The 17415-nt window shown below is 35.2% G+C and overlaps 2 protein-coding genes across 4 annotated transcripts in view; one reads left to right on the top strand and one right to left on the bottom strand.

Moving 5' to 3' along the window:
* The window catches only part of CSMD3 (CUB and Sushi multiple domains 3), a 1081491-nt gene that overhangs the window by 823490 nt on the left and 240586 nt on the right, over positions 1-17415 (top strand). For all 3 annotated transcript variants that reach the window (XM_033843074.1, XM_019931944.2, XM_019931943.2), the window contains one exon: positions 10594-10710. In XM_033843074.1, the coding sequence (XP_033698965.1) occupies positions 10594-10710 (117 nt within the window). The remainder of the gene's footprint in view (positions 1-10593; positions 10711-17415) is intronic.
* LOC101320838 (small ubiquitin-related modifier 2-like) lies at positions 5662-6097 on the bottom strand. Its single transcript, XM_004319277.4, has 2 exons — positions 5852-6097; positions 5662-5736 (listed from the first exon to the last, which is right to left on the bottom strand). Exons 1-2 carry the CDS (start codon positions 6002-6004, stop codon positions 5662-5664), a joined length of 228 nt encoding a protein of 75 aa, XP_004319325.1. The 5' UTR covers positions 6005-6097.

Raw genomic sequence — 17415 nt, 5'->3', positions numbered from 1 at the left:
GAGATTCAAATTGTATTAAGGTAATAGGACAAAAGACCTAAAGATAGCCAAATCTTTTCTTCTACTGGGGAAACAAAAAGTCTGCTAACAAAGTTCATTCCACAAAACCTAGAAGATAAAGGAAGCAATTTTTTAATTGAATAAGCATATCTGGAATACAATTCACATTGCAGGCAGTCTGTGAAAGATACCATAAAGACCAGACAGAATCTCACACAAATGTACACAGTACAGAAAGAACAAATAACACTTCTTTTATCTCCTTGAGAGACAAATTGGTGTACCTTTTCTCTTGCATACCTTGTGAGTATACCTTGTAAGAACTCTGAGTTAATTTCAGAAGTATGTGTTTATAGTTTCAAAGGTCAGACGGCTGGAAGCCTTGACTGTAAAATGAAAAGATTGGTCTACTGTGTTTTAAAAGAGACACTGTAAAAGAGGGGAGAGGGAGATTACTGCTTCCCTTCCCTTTATTAAAAACAGAAAATTTCATTTTATACTTATACTTTAACCAGTGAACCATTCATTCCAAGATTCTTGAGGGAGATATATACATAAAAGGTGACAAAATAGAGCTCTCTGAGCAACAGGGAAGTTGGTTCCTAACCCCAAAACACATTGAGTGAGTTAGATTGAGCCACATGGGAGAGTTAGTGAGTAAATCTGAACCATATTTAGGCTATGGTTCTAAATAACTTCAAGTATAAGTCAACTCTAAGACTAGGTGTTTCTCCCAAAGTTCCAAACCTGAGTTTTAGGACCTTTCTGATGCTGGGAAGAATTTATCAGTCCTATTAGGAAAGGAGACAAAAGAGCAGAAAAGAAAGGGTCCTCCAATGCAACTAATATTTTCCAGATCTTCTTAGGTCAAAACAACAGTCTCTGAACCAATCTTCCTTAAGAAAAAGAGTAGATAGAAAATCACAAGGACAGGTGGTTTGGGAGGAATCTAATTAGAATAGTAGAGGTTCCTTTCGTGTGTGTGTGTGTGTGTGTGTGTGTGTGTGTGTGTACTCTGATGAAGCCTATGGACCTTAGAAACATCTTTTTAAATGTACAAAGTAAAATAAATCATGTAGGCTTGAAAGAAAAACCAATAATATTGAAATATAGTTTTCAAAGTACATAAAATCTATAATTGAAAAAACATTTTTGATGTAATAATATATGCACTTCTTAATTAATGCCTTAAATTAGAAGTTCCAGCAGCAAGACTCTAGTACCTACTATAATTTTTAGTAGTGATGAGCATAAACAATATTTTGAGGTATCTGCAACAATTATATATAATATTAAAAAAATATGTGATTTGGCAACAAAGTCCCATTTACTTCTAATGCTAATGTAATTTGTTGCTTACATTTGAAATTAAAGGAAATGTTAAAATTATAAAAAATTAGTTAGGGTCTAATGAAAATATAGATATCTTTCTCTATCCAAATTTATGGAACAAGGGAAAGAAACCCCTGAATTATAAGAAAAGGGGGAAGATGAGAGGATTTCTGCTCCCTTTCACTAGTACTGTTAGCTCTTGTTTCCCCCTGACTTCTAAAGGATAAAGAATCCAGAGAGGGCTTCCCTGGTGGCGCAGTGGTTGAGAGTCCACCTGCCGATGCAGCGGACACGGGTTCGTGCCCCGGTCCGGGAAGGTCCTACATGCCGCAGAGTGGCTGGGCCAGTGGCCATGGCCTCTGAGCCTGCGCGTCTGGAGCCTGTGCTCCGCAATGGGAGAGGTCACAACAGTGAGAGGCCCGCATAGCACAAAAAAAAAAAAAAAAAAAAAAAAGGCATCCCTGTCTCTCTCAAGGGAAAAGTTTTGGTAGAAACTCCAGGAAAGTTCCTCCTGCCCTTTCTCTAAGTTTTGTATTCCTTCCGGGATTGATGAGGTTAGTTTATCTTCCTAAGGCGTTTATGAAAGCCTCATAATATCGCCTCCAAGAGATGCTGGAGTAGGTCAGGAGAGTTTCTTAATTCATTTCATCTAAGACCACATCGTATGCCAGATGGAACAGACACCTCCTGTTTCATTTCCAGTTTGAATTTTCTTCTCTTTGGTAAGAGAGGCTACTCAGTCAGTAAATAGTGAAGCTGGAATTCAAAACTACACCTTTCTGATTCCAAAGCTTTGGGTTTTATATTGCATTTGTTGTGCTACCCTGAGCAAAGGGTTTGAAAAATCTATGAGTTTTACATGCTGTGCATTTAGTCAACAGCAAGATATTAATCTAATGTATATTTTATTCTTCCTAATATTTATGGTGTATATTTATTAGAAGTCCATTATATACACAAACACTACACTAGGCTCCAGAGTTATAAACAGTGTGCAAAAAAGACATGGAAACTTTGACTTAATTGATCATGGAGTCAAGAGATAGAAACAGACCTTAATCAAAGAGCCATACAAATACATATATAATTACAAGTTGTAATCAATGTCCTGGAACTAATTGATGGAATGCTGTATGATGGGGGCTTCTGAGCTAGTCCAGAGACAGGGAAAAAACTTTCCTGAGAAAGCAGCGTTTGTGAGAAGATCAGGTAGGAGTTAAGTTTCTTTTTTTCTCTCTAAACTTACTTTATACTAATATGTTAGCTGTCTTAAGTAATTTTTTAATAATAAAAGACAGCTATCACTAACAATCAATGACAGAGAAATAAAGTAAGCAATGAAAAGGGATTGTAGTTTTAAAAATGCACTAATAATTTGATTAAAATCATTTTAAGAACTTGCCTTCTCATACACAGTTTCCTACAAATCATTGATTAGTAATTTCTAGGGTCTTGGGAGTGGAGCAAATGGGGAGTGACTGCTAATTACTATAGGAATTCTTTGGGGATGACAAAGATATTCTCAAATTAGATAGTGGGGTTGGTTACACAGCTTTGTGAATATGCTAAAAAGATACTCAATTGTACACTTTGAAAGGGTGAATTTTATGGTATGTATATTTTATCTCAATCTTGAAAATGAGGTTAAAAATTAGTGACGTAGGTATCATAGATGAACTACCAACACCCATGAGACCATTAGTTTTAGTAGAATTTGTATATGGTAACATGGGAGATCTATCAAAGGAACATATCTATTCATAGACCTTTGTCACAGAATGAACTCTTCTTTTTCAAAGAACGTACTCTGTGATGGAGAACACAGCTCATAGAGCACTGAAGGGTGAAGGTAATGTTTTCCTAGCCAGCAAAAGCAGATGAATGAGTCTAGGCAATTAGTGAGGTGAGGTGACAAGATATAGAAGCTCATATTGTACTAAGTTGACTTACTGAGTCATTAAAATGGTTTATAAACCACTGATTATAACGTTAAGATGGTTTTTTTTTTAGTGTTAAACAGGAGTGCGGAATTAGAACACAAAATTAATTCACAAGTTATGAAGACTAATTTTTGCTCTTTTTCTTTTCAGTGAACAGATGAAACAATAGAAAACTCTATTATAATTATTATTATCCTTAGCAATATTTTTTATTATTATCCTTAGCAATATTTTTATTATTATGTTTAGCAATATTATTATTGCTTATTATCCTTAACAATATTTTTTATTATCCTTAGCAATATTATCCTTAGTTTTATTATTATCCTTAGCAATATTTTTTATTATCCTTAGCAATATTATTCTTAGTTTTCCAGATACATAATTTGAATGTGTCAAAGTGCAGAGGAAAATGAAGAGTAAAATAAATGTGACTTAGAGTAATAGTTTATAATTTAAAGTAATATTTATCACCATTATGATAAAATAGCCTTATGGGAGGTTTATTATCTAAGGCAGATATACAAAATGAAGTTTGTTTACTTATATAGGAAACATGAAGAGGCACATGAAATGAATGGCTGAATAGTGAGGTATTTTTGCTAAGATGAAGGTTTTGAACAAAGGAGAGAAGAAAGCAATAGTAATTTTAATCTTAAAGTCAATACTGAGAATGACAGCTGTCTGCATTATAAATTCATATCACAGAGGGTCATCATAAGTCCTTCTCTTAAAAAAAAAGACCTCTATGAGAGATACAGCTTTCAGACACATTCTGTACCAGGATTTATGATTTGGGATATTCAATTGGGCTATATCAGAGCATAGGTAATTTACTAGAAGTGGACCAGCACTTTTGTAAAGTACAGCAGTTCTTTCAACCTGAAGAAGTCACAGGCGACGTCTAGTAAATCATCTATTTAATATACCATATTGCTCTTTTGTGACCTGGAAGAATTCATCACTTTTGAAAGTACCTAACTTGCTTGCAGAGAAAAATTTATACATTATATAATAATTTTCATTATAGAGCATATTTGATAATAAATTATACATTCCACAAGTGAAAAGAGAGATTTGAAGTTGTGAGTAGCTCAAGGCTGCAGTGTATATAATGTAAAGTCTCTGGACATTTAAGAAGTACCTCTTCAATGTACAATGTAAATGATTTGAGATTCTTCTGTTCTTCCTACCTTCAGTGGGAAGGTATCTCAGTTCTTCTTCAGTCCTCTTCCTCCATCCCACACACATAATCAAACCATAGGTGGGAAGTCCTTTTTATTGCACTAGCAGCCTTAACATTTAATTTCAGTCTCATCTGCTGATTTTCCTAGAGATAACCACATCTGTCTGTTGTATCACCACATCGTAGTTCAAGAGTAACACAAGTATACACAGTATAGTTCCAGCATGGGCATATTTTACTTGTACAAATCAAACCATACAAATTCACCCAAAAGAGGATTTAAAAAAAAAAAAAACAACAGGAAAAGAGGGAACAAGGAAAATAATACAAAATTCAACTGCGTGGGTGATTTCGTTCCCTCAGTGAGGGTATGCTACAGACTGATAAAATGTTAGCAAGGATTTGCTACTGTGAAATGGTAGGTATGAGTTTGCCATTCCCTCAGTGGAACTCAGTGTCCATGTGACTGGCTCTCAGATTGTAAAAATCTATGATTAAATATATTTCCAATGTTTAAAGATACATATCTTACACATAATAGTGTCTCTAAATATAAAGCAACAGTGATTCCTGGTAATCAGAGAAACAGCAAAGATTTCAATCCCAGAAAGAAAAAAAAAACATAGGCTTACATGGATTTATTGGGAGGGTATATCTTATTTTTTCCCCATTTTAAACAGGAAGTTTATTTAAATAGAAAGATGCTTGACTTGAAGGGAAAACTATCTAGGATTTATTTATTTTAGAGTAATTTATCCCTACTTAAAGACAAATAAGTGCAAAACATTAAAATTCTCCAATCAGGGAAGTATGCAAGCATTTTTATGTTCTTTTTTAAAAAAAAAAAAAACAGTGAGAGCAAAATAACTTACTGGAATATAAAGATAAGAACTGAATGAGCATGCCACTAATGGAGAAAAGGGGGTATTTTCACAGAACCAGTATTTTTCTCCATCCCAACTCCATTTGATGTCGATCAAAACATACCATTGGCCATTTAGTTTAAAAAAATGCAATATGCTTGTACACATATATCAGTTACTTTAGGTACAATAGAGGAATGGGGGTGGGGAAAAAGAAAGAGTGGAGAAAACTATACTGGAGTGGTCAGGATGTGGTGGAACCTAATTGTGGTTTTCTAATTTAGAATGTCTTCTTGGTCTAGAGGAACAGAATTCTGGAGTAAAGTAGCAGGTTCACTTTTTAGTAGACACCTCCTGTCTGCTGCCAGAACACATCAATTGTATCTTCATCCTCCATTTCCAACCATGAAAAATTCTTTCTAAAAACTGGTAATTTTGAATATAAAACAACCTCAGGCACCTCTGCAGATGTGTCTGCTTCACTGATTGCTGCCCATCAAATCAGAATCTGATCTGCCTCATTGACAAACCCTGTGTTCACAGTAGGCTTTCATTAGTTTACTAAGTGGCATATGCCTCTTACTCTTAAACTGCACCACAGAACCATCCTGCCCCTCCACCTTCAAATTAATATGATCGTTGTTCTCAGTCTTGACTCCTTCCTTGGGCTTTTCGTTGGCCATGGCGAGCACCGGAGTCTCTTCAGCTGCCACTTCACAAAAGAGGTACCAGGTCCGCACGGAACGAGCACACAAGCAGCACCAGGAGCGGCAGAAGCAGGAGAGGGTATATCTTGATTGTCTTGGATTCAAGTCAATTTATGGGGTAATTTCAACCAAGTGAAATGTTTGTGTTATGTGCTGACTGTGGAACACCATTTTATAGTATCATGGTCTTGGCAAGCATAGTTTATTTAATCATCCAACAGACCTTTATGGAGAATATACTGTGTATCAGAACTGTTCTAGGAAGAGAAAAGAAACATTATAAGACTTATTATGTGTTAGAAAAATCACTAGCCATGGTAAGGACTTGTGGGGATGAGTGGAACTGGGGGTCTGTTGAAAGAGCCCGTATGGAAACTGTTGGGAGTCTGGTTTGCAGCAGTTACAGTGGCAGAGGAGAGAGAGAGGCTAAAAAGCTACAGGAGAGTATGAGCAACAAATCAGTGATATATTGAACTCTAAGAGTCAGGGGAAAAGTGTCAAGAATAACAGCATTTTGCCTGAAAAAGAAAAAATATGTGTGTGTGTGTGTGTGTGTGTGTGTGTGTGTGTGTGTATGAATCACTTTGTCTACATCTGAAACTAACACAACACTGTAAATTCACTATACCTCAATAAAAAATTGTTTCTAAAAACAATAATGGCATTTTATATTAGGCTAAGTTTGACATTTTAAGTGTTTAAAATAGTTAGGTTTGGGGCTTCCCTGGTGGCGCAGTGGTTGACAGTCTGCCTGCCGATGCAGGGGACACGGGTTCGTGCCCTGGTCCGGGGGGATCCCACGTGCCGCGGAGCGGCTAGGCCCGTGAGCCATGGCCACTGAGCCTGCTTGTCCGGAGCCTGTGCTCCGCAACGGGAGAGGCCACAACAGTGAGAGGCCCGCGTACCGCAAAAAAAAAAAAAAAAAAACTTAGGTTTTATATGTATACATAAAACACAATTCTTTAGTGCTATGAAATCATAATTACAGCAAACAATATAAATGTTAGAATTATTGTCAAAGCGATAGCACATTTTAGAATTAGCAGTTTGGCATTTCGAAAAGTATGTTCTGAGGAACATTGGTCCTGTGAGATGAAAGAGAGCCTCCATGATCAAATAAGTTTGTAAGAACAAGTATGACATTCCCCAAACCTTACTAAAGTCTCAGTTAAGTCTCATAGCATAGAACCTTATTTATTTTACCCATGTATTTCCTAAACTTACTTAATCACAGAACCATTTCTTCTCATAATATATGTGTTCTACAAAAATGCTATTAAAATAGAGATTTAAGAGTAGTCATACGTATCACATAAGTTATAATCAAGAACAGGTGAGTTCTTTGCATTACAATGGATATAGGCTGTTTAGAAAAACATAGCCATTTTGACAAAAGGCCCACAGGTATAGTCAAATGGCAAAAATAAGCATAGAATTAAAAGTTCTGTCTTGCTTTTATCTTCTACTGATTGTTAATAGAGCCAGAAAGATAACGGCTGACCTTTTCTGTACTAGCCAATAAAATGAAATTAAAACAGGAAGAAAGAATACAGAAAGCTTCTAGGAACCAACATTACAAGAATTAGTAAAGCTGGCCTGGCTTAGTCATTATTCCATTTAGATTTTTATAAACATAAAACAGATTACAGTATATCTGTACCTCACAGCATAGTGAATTTTCTCTTATTTACATACTACATAAAATATTGTCAGTCACCACAATATTCAACATAATTGACTATAAATTAGGCCATGCTGTAAGCACTGACCAGAAAAAATGTAAAATTATTGCTACCAGTACAAATAACAAAAACTAACATAATATTAGTTACCATAAAGAGGTGTGATTATACTGCAACCTTGTATATATTCATTAGTGGTTAAAAAGCTTCATATTTTTTTCATATTTATAAATGAGATTTTTAACAAGAGCTGTCCCAAGAGTCCATTATGCAAAATAAAATATTCAAAAGATATTGAGGCTATCAGATGCATAGTAATGTAGAATGGCAGAATGTTCATGACTAAGTCACAAAGCTGAACTTGAGTTAGAACCTCTCATTTCTATTCATTCTTTCAAAATATAAAAATAAGAGCTTTTGTCACGTACATTCAAAGTATTGTCATTTTGGAGCACCTTAAGATCAGAAAGAAAATTAACATAAAACATGCTGCTTATTCTTGAGTGATTCTCTCATCAGTACTATTATCAGTTGAATAAAGTTATCAGTGCTGAAATAAGAATACACCTGACTAATCTCAAACAATAATGAGTGATGAGAGCAGTGCTTCTTTGGTTATTATCGTCATTGTCAACTTGTTGTTCTAAGGAGTTCTAATTTTACTATGTTTAATTCTAACTATTTATTACCATTTTATAGAACATTAAAAGGAAAAAAGGTAGAACATTCATTAGCCACCCAACTCAGTACAACTTACTGTTTGCTTTGTATGTGTGTGTTTTAAATATATTGCTGTATCTTTAAACTTTGGCCAGAAATCCATCAAACGTTTTGAACTTTTCGAACTGTCATGACTCTTCTCAAGCCACCTAACACACCATTGCATTCAGCTCTCTTTAAAAGGAAAATCAGGCATTAACTCCAATAAATTCCCAGCATAAAACCTAAACCTATGTATTTTCAGTCTTCTTCAGCTGTTTTTCTCAAGTCACAGAGGACTGTCATTAATGCTTTCTAAACTTAATCACTCCAGTTTAGTTTTTGATCTTTCCCAAGCCTCTAAGTCAGTGCTCCAGATTTTCCCTCTTTAATGACTCTGTCCTCCCTGTTAAACAAAACAACAATAACAAAAACTCATTCAGCTTTGCATTTTCCCCCAACTACTCCCTACATTCTCCTTCTGTTTACGGTTAAGATTCTGATTACTTTTGTATCTCTTTATAAACCACTTATTCTTCATCCAACTACAACCCAGCTACCCCTCTCTACTCTAGTGCAAGGGTTAGCAACTTTTTCTGTACAGAGCCAGATGATATTTTGGGCTTTGCTGACCACATATGTCTCTGTGATGTATTCTGATTTATTTTTTTTGTTTGTTTTAAACTCTTTAAAAATGTGAAGACTTCCTTTGGTACAGACTGGATTTGGTTTGCTGGCTGTAATTTGCAGAAAGCGGCTCTGGTTAAAACTACTGTATCAATAATACCAAAAAGTTGCTTTCTGGTGTTTGAAGGGACTCCTCCCTACACAAATTCAAGGCGAATTAAGTGATAAGCTGAAGGAAGGCAGACCATCAGCTTTAATATTGATAAAGCTGACGCGCAGTAACAATGGGCTTCCTGTGCAGTTGCAGGTCTCTCCCAACAACCATGGCCACCCCCCCAACAGGTTCACCCTTAAATAGGCTATAGAGGAGACCAGCAAGCTGCTTTACAGGCAGGATGGCTCCCAACCAGAAGTAAAGTTTCTGTCCTGGGCTCACCCATCATTCCATCTCCATGGGGTAAGGGGTGGAGCCAGCAGGCCAGCAAGCCTAGGCAAAACCCCGCCTGGAGGAGACCAGAGGTATAGAGAAGTAGCTCCCTGCTACCTAATACTCTAGACCGCCAGCCCACCTCAAATTCCTTTTTCATTTATTACCACTTTGCAACACGATGGTTTTGAACACTTTCTTTTAATTGAAACTTTCCTCCCCATTGGCTCCCAAGAGACTAAATTCTTTGTAGCCACCCTCTCACTAATTCTACCTTGGCATTCTCTGACCTCCTCTTTGGCCATCTTTTCTCATTCTACATACTTTTCTGGGAGATCTCATTCATTTAAATAATATCAACTATCACCTTTTGCTTTTGATACCTATAACTCCTTTAGTAGCCCAAATCTTTCTCTGTGTTCCAGAACAACAAATCCCAAAGCATCTGCCTATCTTGTGAAAAACAGAACAACTATCTACAAATTTTCCAGAAACATTTGTTTCACCCTCATCTTTTTTAGGAACGTAGCACATTTGGGGCTGAGGTAGCAATAATGTCTCTCTCTATGCACCATCAGCAACTGTTCTGATTTAAATGTAAACCATAAGCAGATAGAGATTGGTGAGAGAATATTTTACTTAGATGAGTGGATGAATGTGTTTGTACAGCCATCCCTGTGCTGTGTATAGAAGTACCTCAGTTGGTGGTAGCATAATCAAGGTTGATTTTGTGTAGAGTTTCAAAGCCTCGTGGTGAGTAAAACAATTTCCCACTGCATGTGTAATTTCTCATCATTATAAAAGAGATGATTATCTTTATACTTTTATCATAAATGAAAGCAGGCCACCATTATTACCTTTAGAGATAGATAGCACCATTGCAACATTATTATATTACTTTGTTTCTGAGAAGAGTAAATCTGAATACTCAAAAAGAAGCTTTCTGTTGCATGTGCACAATTTTTGACTTTTAAAATATTTGACAGTGGGGACGTTGTTAAAAGATGGAAATAAATGATATTCCTTAAAATCCAGTAGCCATAATTTTTATAGCATGAAAATAGTCATAGTATAAATTTTTAAATGTTTTTCTAAAAATAATATTTTTTAAACATTTTTTTTATTTCCAGCACCTTGTGGAAGTCGTTCTACAGGTTCAGAAGGCACTGTTCTATCACCAAACTATCCAAAAAATTACAGTGTGGGACATAATTGTGTTTATTCTATAGCAGTTCCCAAGGAGTTTGGTAAGTAAGATACATCTCATCATATAGAGTATCATTCCAGACATGCTTTATTTTCACTATATGCTATCAAAATGTTAGTTGTTTTTTAATGAAAATATTTACTATTCATAAAGTACTTTACAATTTTTTTTAGATAGTAGCTTTGTAATAATAAAATTTTAAGGTTATTTTACTCATTTTGAATTTATAGTCAAGTGCACAGGTGAACAACAATATAAAAATGAAAACAGGATTGTTTTTAATTTTTAAAAATAAGTACATCCAGTAACCTTGCAAGTGCCTTCATATTGGAATTTCATAAAATGGGAAATTACCAGAGCATAAAGCAAAGTCTGCTCTGCAAAATATGCATAAAATCAAATATAGAACTTTATAATAATGACAATAATATGTACAAAACAATCATACCAGTTTTATACTTTATTAACACATTTCCAGAAAGAAAAGATTTTGGTTTTAGGCACCTAGTTTCTGGGACAGCAAGGAATATAAAAAGACAGCAAAGGACATTTCAGCTCATCTTGTCAACCTGACAATCTGTTCTGCATTGGCACTGAGAAGACAATGTGTCCTTTGCTGCCTTCACATCTCCTTGATCACAAGTCTTAGAAGTCACTTACCTGGCTTCTAAAGGTTTTGGATCTGAAATCCAGCTGGATCTAACCCAGATTTAGCTCTCTTTATGGATGGATAGGCAAAGGAAATTTAGTGAGCAGTAAACTGTTGGAGAGAGGCTGAATGTTTAGACTTCTAGAATTTAGATATACAGCATCATGTTATATGGTAAAGGATTTGCTGTGAAATGAATGTCTGAGTCAGGATGACAAGTGTTATAGCAGAAGGACCTAGATTTGATCATATCAAGATTGTTGGATCACATATTGACTTAATGTTTCTGCTGATTATAAAATAAGCTGATGCTTCCAGTCCAATTTCTTATAATGAGATATTACCTATATATGCTCTATATACCCTCCTTTTCTCTGTTCTGAAACAAGTCCAAGATCCTCAACTTACTTAAAAGAACATTGTCATCAGAAGGGAAGTACTAAACCTTTCATTTTAACCTTAAAATAGAATTGATGATGTTAGCATTAGCAAGGTGTCTATTTCTTTTCTCCAAACTATTTCTTCTTCTTAGCATGTGATCGGTTAAATCAGAGTTGAATTCTTTAATTGTGAAGAGAACAACAGTTTAGAAGGAAAAACGTCATCCACTTAATCATGTTTATTTTATTTTATTTTGTTGCCTTTTGTGCCCAAGAGAGTCCTTCCCTTGCTAGAGGGGTTTATAGGCCCCAGCTGCCAAAAATATTACATGGTTGATGACAGAATCCTAGCAATGCTAGTCCAGAAGACTGCATGGCTATCTGAGTCCTCTTTGGAAACCATTAATTTGTTCTTTTATACTTGTTCTTGGGATGTCATGCAATCAAAGGAATGACAAGGAAGAAAATCAGGCATTTCCTTTTCTGACGCATAAACATTTGGTCACCTGGAGGTATTTTACAGTATCCTATGCATGTATGCATGTATGTTCAAAAAGAGAAGAAAAAAGTACTGATTAAAATAAAATTAAATTAATAGATTCCTAATGAATGGAATCTTTATTTTAGCAGAGTTAATATAAGTTAAATTTAATTATCTTAATATGAAATAATGCAACTAATAATTGGTGGTTTTTAACACTAATTGTTTTTAAACAAGTCCTTTTGGATTATCTGTGGGTAAAATCAAATGTACTTTGATTTATTAGTAAGGAAACTAATTTTGTTTTTATAAATGTTGCATCATTCTTTACTTCAAACTACTCAGAGTCAAACAGACTGAAATCTAGTTTCAACTTGTCACACCTTAGCTATATATCTTTGGACAAGTTACATAATCTTTTTTGAGACTCAGTTTCTTTATTTGTAAAGCAGGGATCATTATGTCTATGGAGCAGAGCTGTTGTTAGTAGTAAACGAGAAAAAAAATATATGTATATATGATATCTTACATAGTTCATACTATTGGGTTTAAGAACGCTAGCTTTGGAGTCAGATTTCTGGATTCAGAACACAACTCAATTTACTCTTTTTCATTGGAGTAATTACATCATCTGCCTGAGTCTTACTTTTCTTATCTCTGAAATAGAAGTGGTAAATGTCTATTTCTTAGGGTTATTTTATAATTAAATAAAAAATATGCAAGTGATTGGTATAATAACATAGTAAGTCATACACACACGAGTGCACATACAGACACACTTTTTTTTTTTTTTTTTTTTTTGCGGTACGCGGGCCTCTCACTGTTGTGGCCTCTCCTGTTGCGGAGCACAGGCTCCTGACTCACAGGCTCAGCGGCCATGGCTCACGGGCCCAGCCGCTCGGCGGCATGTGGGATCTTCCCAGACCGGGGCACGAACCCTCATCCCCTGCATCGGCAGGCGGACTGTCAACCACTGCGCCACGACGGAAGCCCAGACACACTTTTTTTATGTTCACATTCATAGGCACTCCCATCGCCCCCAAAAGATGAAGTAAAATGACCTGGTTTACTGGATTGCCCTAGGGTCTTAAGAGTAGCCTGGCTAAAAATAAAACATTTGTATTATGTAATTAAAGCATGAAAACAAATACTTTGTGCTTTATATCTCCAGTGACTATCCAACCACCTATTGATCACTTAAAATTTTCTGGAAGCAGAGTAGAGGAATTAAAAACTACTGATCATCATAGATTTCTTCCTGTCCCTACCTTTACCTCTTTAATGTGAGATAATCAAGCAACAGTTACTGGATCTCTGCAGATCAAATTTCTATTTTGCTGCTTCTTCCTCTCATTCTCTCTTTGCCATAATTTCTCTCTGTTGCCACTTTGAGTTCTGTTTTATGACTTTTTGGTATCACTTCATAGCATATCATACTTCTCACTTTTTCCCTTTTCTTGTCATTTATCCCAAATTGTAATCATTTCTTCTTCCATATCTTTTATATGCTGACACTCTTAGAATTTAATTCTTAAAATCATTTAGCATAAGATCTGTCAATACACTTAGTTAGTATATTGGGATTGCAATTTTTTACAAGGGTTAAGGTTCTAAAGTCATTATGTAAGGAGAAAATCACATAGAATCAACATTAACCATGAAATACCTTAAATCAACCATAGAAGATCATCTACATGGTTTTTTGTAAGCCATATTATTTCAATAATTCTAACAGGACATTTTTCCTCCAGTGTTAGAAAGATAACACTGTAATTTGCAGTGTGAGCTAGTTTGGTTTCTTACAGGTCACTTAATACCAAATTACTTTCATTTATTTATTTTTGCCCAGTGTAGATCTGAATTCATATCAATTAAATGTGCACATAACGTGACTCTACTAGTTGATTTAATGAATACTATTTTGTTGGTGAATTCCTATCTTTCAGTTTTTCTAGATAAGAGAATCATCAATTCATAATGCTTTCATCAGCATCATTGGATTTCATTTCAACTTCAGATATTAGGGTTACTTTGGTAATACTCATTCTGAAGGAGTCAAATTGTTTTAAGTACTTAGAAAAATAACAATTATGGATCAGTTATTGATATTTTGCTGTCTTTCTTGTAACAGTTAAACTATTCCACTTGGATTTTTTTGGTTTAAAAATACCCCACTTGGGACTTCCCTGGCAGTCCAGGGTTTAAGACTTCGCATTTCCACTGCAGGGGGCATGGGTTTGATCCCTGGGTGGGGAACTAAGATCCTATGTGCCACACGGTGTGGCCAAAAACAAAAAATGCCCTACTTTATCTATTAATAAAATAAGTTTTAATTTTCCTTCATCTTTCAATTTTAAATTATAAGTTGTTTCCCCTGATGGTTTGGTTACTAAAGTTCTTCATACATTAATTTTAAGTGCCAAAAACATGGCAGACAATTTTATTATTTTGAACTTGGTATAGGTAAGATGCTTTAGAATATAAGAAAACTGTTGACATTGTTAGATGGAAAATATTTTTATTAATATTGTGTACTTATACCTATAGTGTAGGGGCCAAAATCATATTGCAGGGAGGGGGGGGTTAGTAAAATTGGGAAAAATGTTGTGAACTTCTATTTCAATAATCTTGGCTGAGATAAAACAGAAAGAGTTAGGGTGATAGCTAAAGTAGCATACTAGTCAGAGGCTAATGTTTGTTTTTGACTGTTTTCTCTTGGGGTAGAAGATAATGGAGTTTTTACTTTAAAGCTCAAGAGAACAATAGTAGTGGGGGGGGCAAAATTGAAGATTTTAGATGGACCCATTGGTAAAGCAAGATCCTTGAAGCAATGTAAGGAGATGGGATTTTAAAAACCTGGAGGTCCTCTTAAAACTATAATTCAGGAGAAATGATTCCTAATTAGTATCATACCTGAATTAGTTTCACATGGAATATTGCCTTGTGAAATTATCATCATTTCTGATCTCCCTCCCCTTTTCCCCTTCTATCACCTGGTCTTTACATTACGGGGAGTATCTGTAAAAGAAATATATTAGTGTCCTAGAGCTGCCATAACAAAGTACCACAAATTTAGTGGCTTAAAACAACGGAGATTTTTTCTCTCACAGCTCTGGAGGCTAGGCCCCTGAAATCAAGGTATCAGTAGCATGACACTCCCTCTGCAGACCCTAGGGAAGAGTCCTTCCTTGCTTAAGTAAGTCCTTCCTTACTGTGTAGAATGTAAACTAACATTCAGATTTCTTGGAGAATTCCAACATGTTAAGCACCTTGAGGAAATCCAAGGATAGTCTGTGGTGACTTAGCTTTGTGTTTAGCCTTCCAGATAGTCTCACCTCCTAAAAGACCCATTATGAATGCATATTTGTTAAGATACAAAACTTACTCTTTCCCAAGATTAGCTTTCACAGTGGGATCTTGGAAGTGTGCATGAAAACCACTTCAGGTTTTCCTTCTTAGATTTCCCAGTTAAGATGCTCTCTCTCACATCTTTTGTTCTTGGTGTAGACTCTTGGTTGGATAGGTTTCAAAGTCATGAATCCCTAAATCACAGAGTTATTGTCAGTCTAGTCTACTCTGTACAAGGGACATAGAGTTACTAAAACCTTTTGTGTATTGCTGTGGGAGAGGATTTTTGTTTTGTTTTATCTTTAAATTAGCTGTCATCATCTTAAACTTTTCTCCTAATTCCACATATTTTATACTTGTTATTTGCAACCATTTTCTATCCTATCTCCCACTGTAGTATTTTTCCTCCAGTCAATCTAGAAACATCTTTCCCTGTGACATTGCCTACAATATAGGGTTATAGCTGTTTTTTTTACATTAATTTCAAACTTTATTGTAATATATTAAAACTGATCATGATCTGTTAACAACCATCTCATTAATTCTTATTATAGTCATTAAATTTAGTACTTCCTTTCCATCTTATAGACTTAAGAAATCACTTAATGATTGTAAAATGCAATTTATTTTTACAATATATCTTTCACATTTCTGTGTGAAACTGTTATTCTCTGAAAAGTAGTCTTTAAAAATTTAGGTCGCCTTAGTATTTAGAAGGAAAAAGCAAAATGGATTGAAACTAAGATGCACACACACTATATATAAATGTATATATGTGTGTATATATATGTATATATGGACTTTTTAAGGTGCACCAATATAGTTATGACCTGCATATGGAAGGTTAACTGACTAGTCTCATCTTTTATGTTAAAACTGATAGCCGTTCTTTTGCTCTGTGTATATTCTCCTTTAAAACTCAGGCATATATTTGACCATTTGCCTTTTTTTAAACTTTTATTGGCATATAGTTGATTTACAATGTTGTGATAGTTTCAGGTGTACAGCAAAGTGATTCAGTTATACATATATATATTCATTCTTTTTCAGATTCTTTTCCCATATAGGTTATTACAGAATATTGTGTAGAGTTCCCTGTGATATACAGTAGGTCCTTGTTGGCTATCTATTTTATATGAGTAGTGTGTATATGTTAATCCCAAGCTCCTAATTTTTCTCTCCCCCACGTTTCCCCTTTGGTAACCATAACTTTGTTTCCAAATCTGTGAGTCTGTTTCTGTTTTGTAAATAAATTCATTTATATCATTTTTAAAATTAGATGCCACATATGAGTGATATCATATGTTATTTGTCTTTCTCTGTTTGACTTACTTCACTTAGAACGATAATCTCTAGGTCCATCCATGTTGCTGCAAATGGCATTATTTCATTCTTTTTTCATTGCTGAGTAATATTCTGTTGTATATATGTACCAAATCTTTATCCATTCCTCCATCGATGGACATTTAGGTTGCTTCCATGTCCTGGCTATTGTAAATAGTGTTGCAGTGAACATTAGGGAGCATGTATCTTTTTGTATTATGGTTTTCTCCAGATATATGCCCAGGAGTGGGATTGCTGGATCATATGGTAGCTCTATTTTTAGATTTTTAAGGAACCTCCATACTGTTCTCCATAGTGGCTGTACCAATTTACTTTCCCACCAACAGTGTAGAAGGGCTCCCTTTTCCCCACACCTTCTCCAGCATTTATTGTTTGCAGATTTTTTTGATGATGGCCATTCTGACCGGTATGAGGTGATACCTCATTGTAGTTCTGATTTGCATTTCTCTAATAATTAGTGATGTTGAGCATCTTTTCATGTGCTTTTTGGCCATCTGTATGTCTTTTTTTTGGAGAAATGTCCTTTTAGATGTTATGCCCATT

The sequence above is a fragment of the Tursiops truncatus genome, chromosome 17 (assembly GCF_011762595.2).
Source record: "Tursiops truncatus isolate mTurTru1 chromosome 17, mTurTru1.mat.Y, whole genome shotgun sequence".
NCBI lineage: Eukaryota > Metazoa > Chordata > Mammalia > Artiodactyla > Delphinidae > Tursiops > Tursiops truncatus.
Note: the sequence above shows the minus strand (reverse complement) of the source record. Positions and strands in the feature narration are given on the sequence as shown.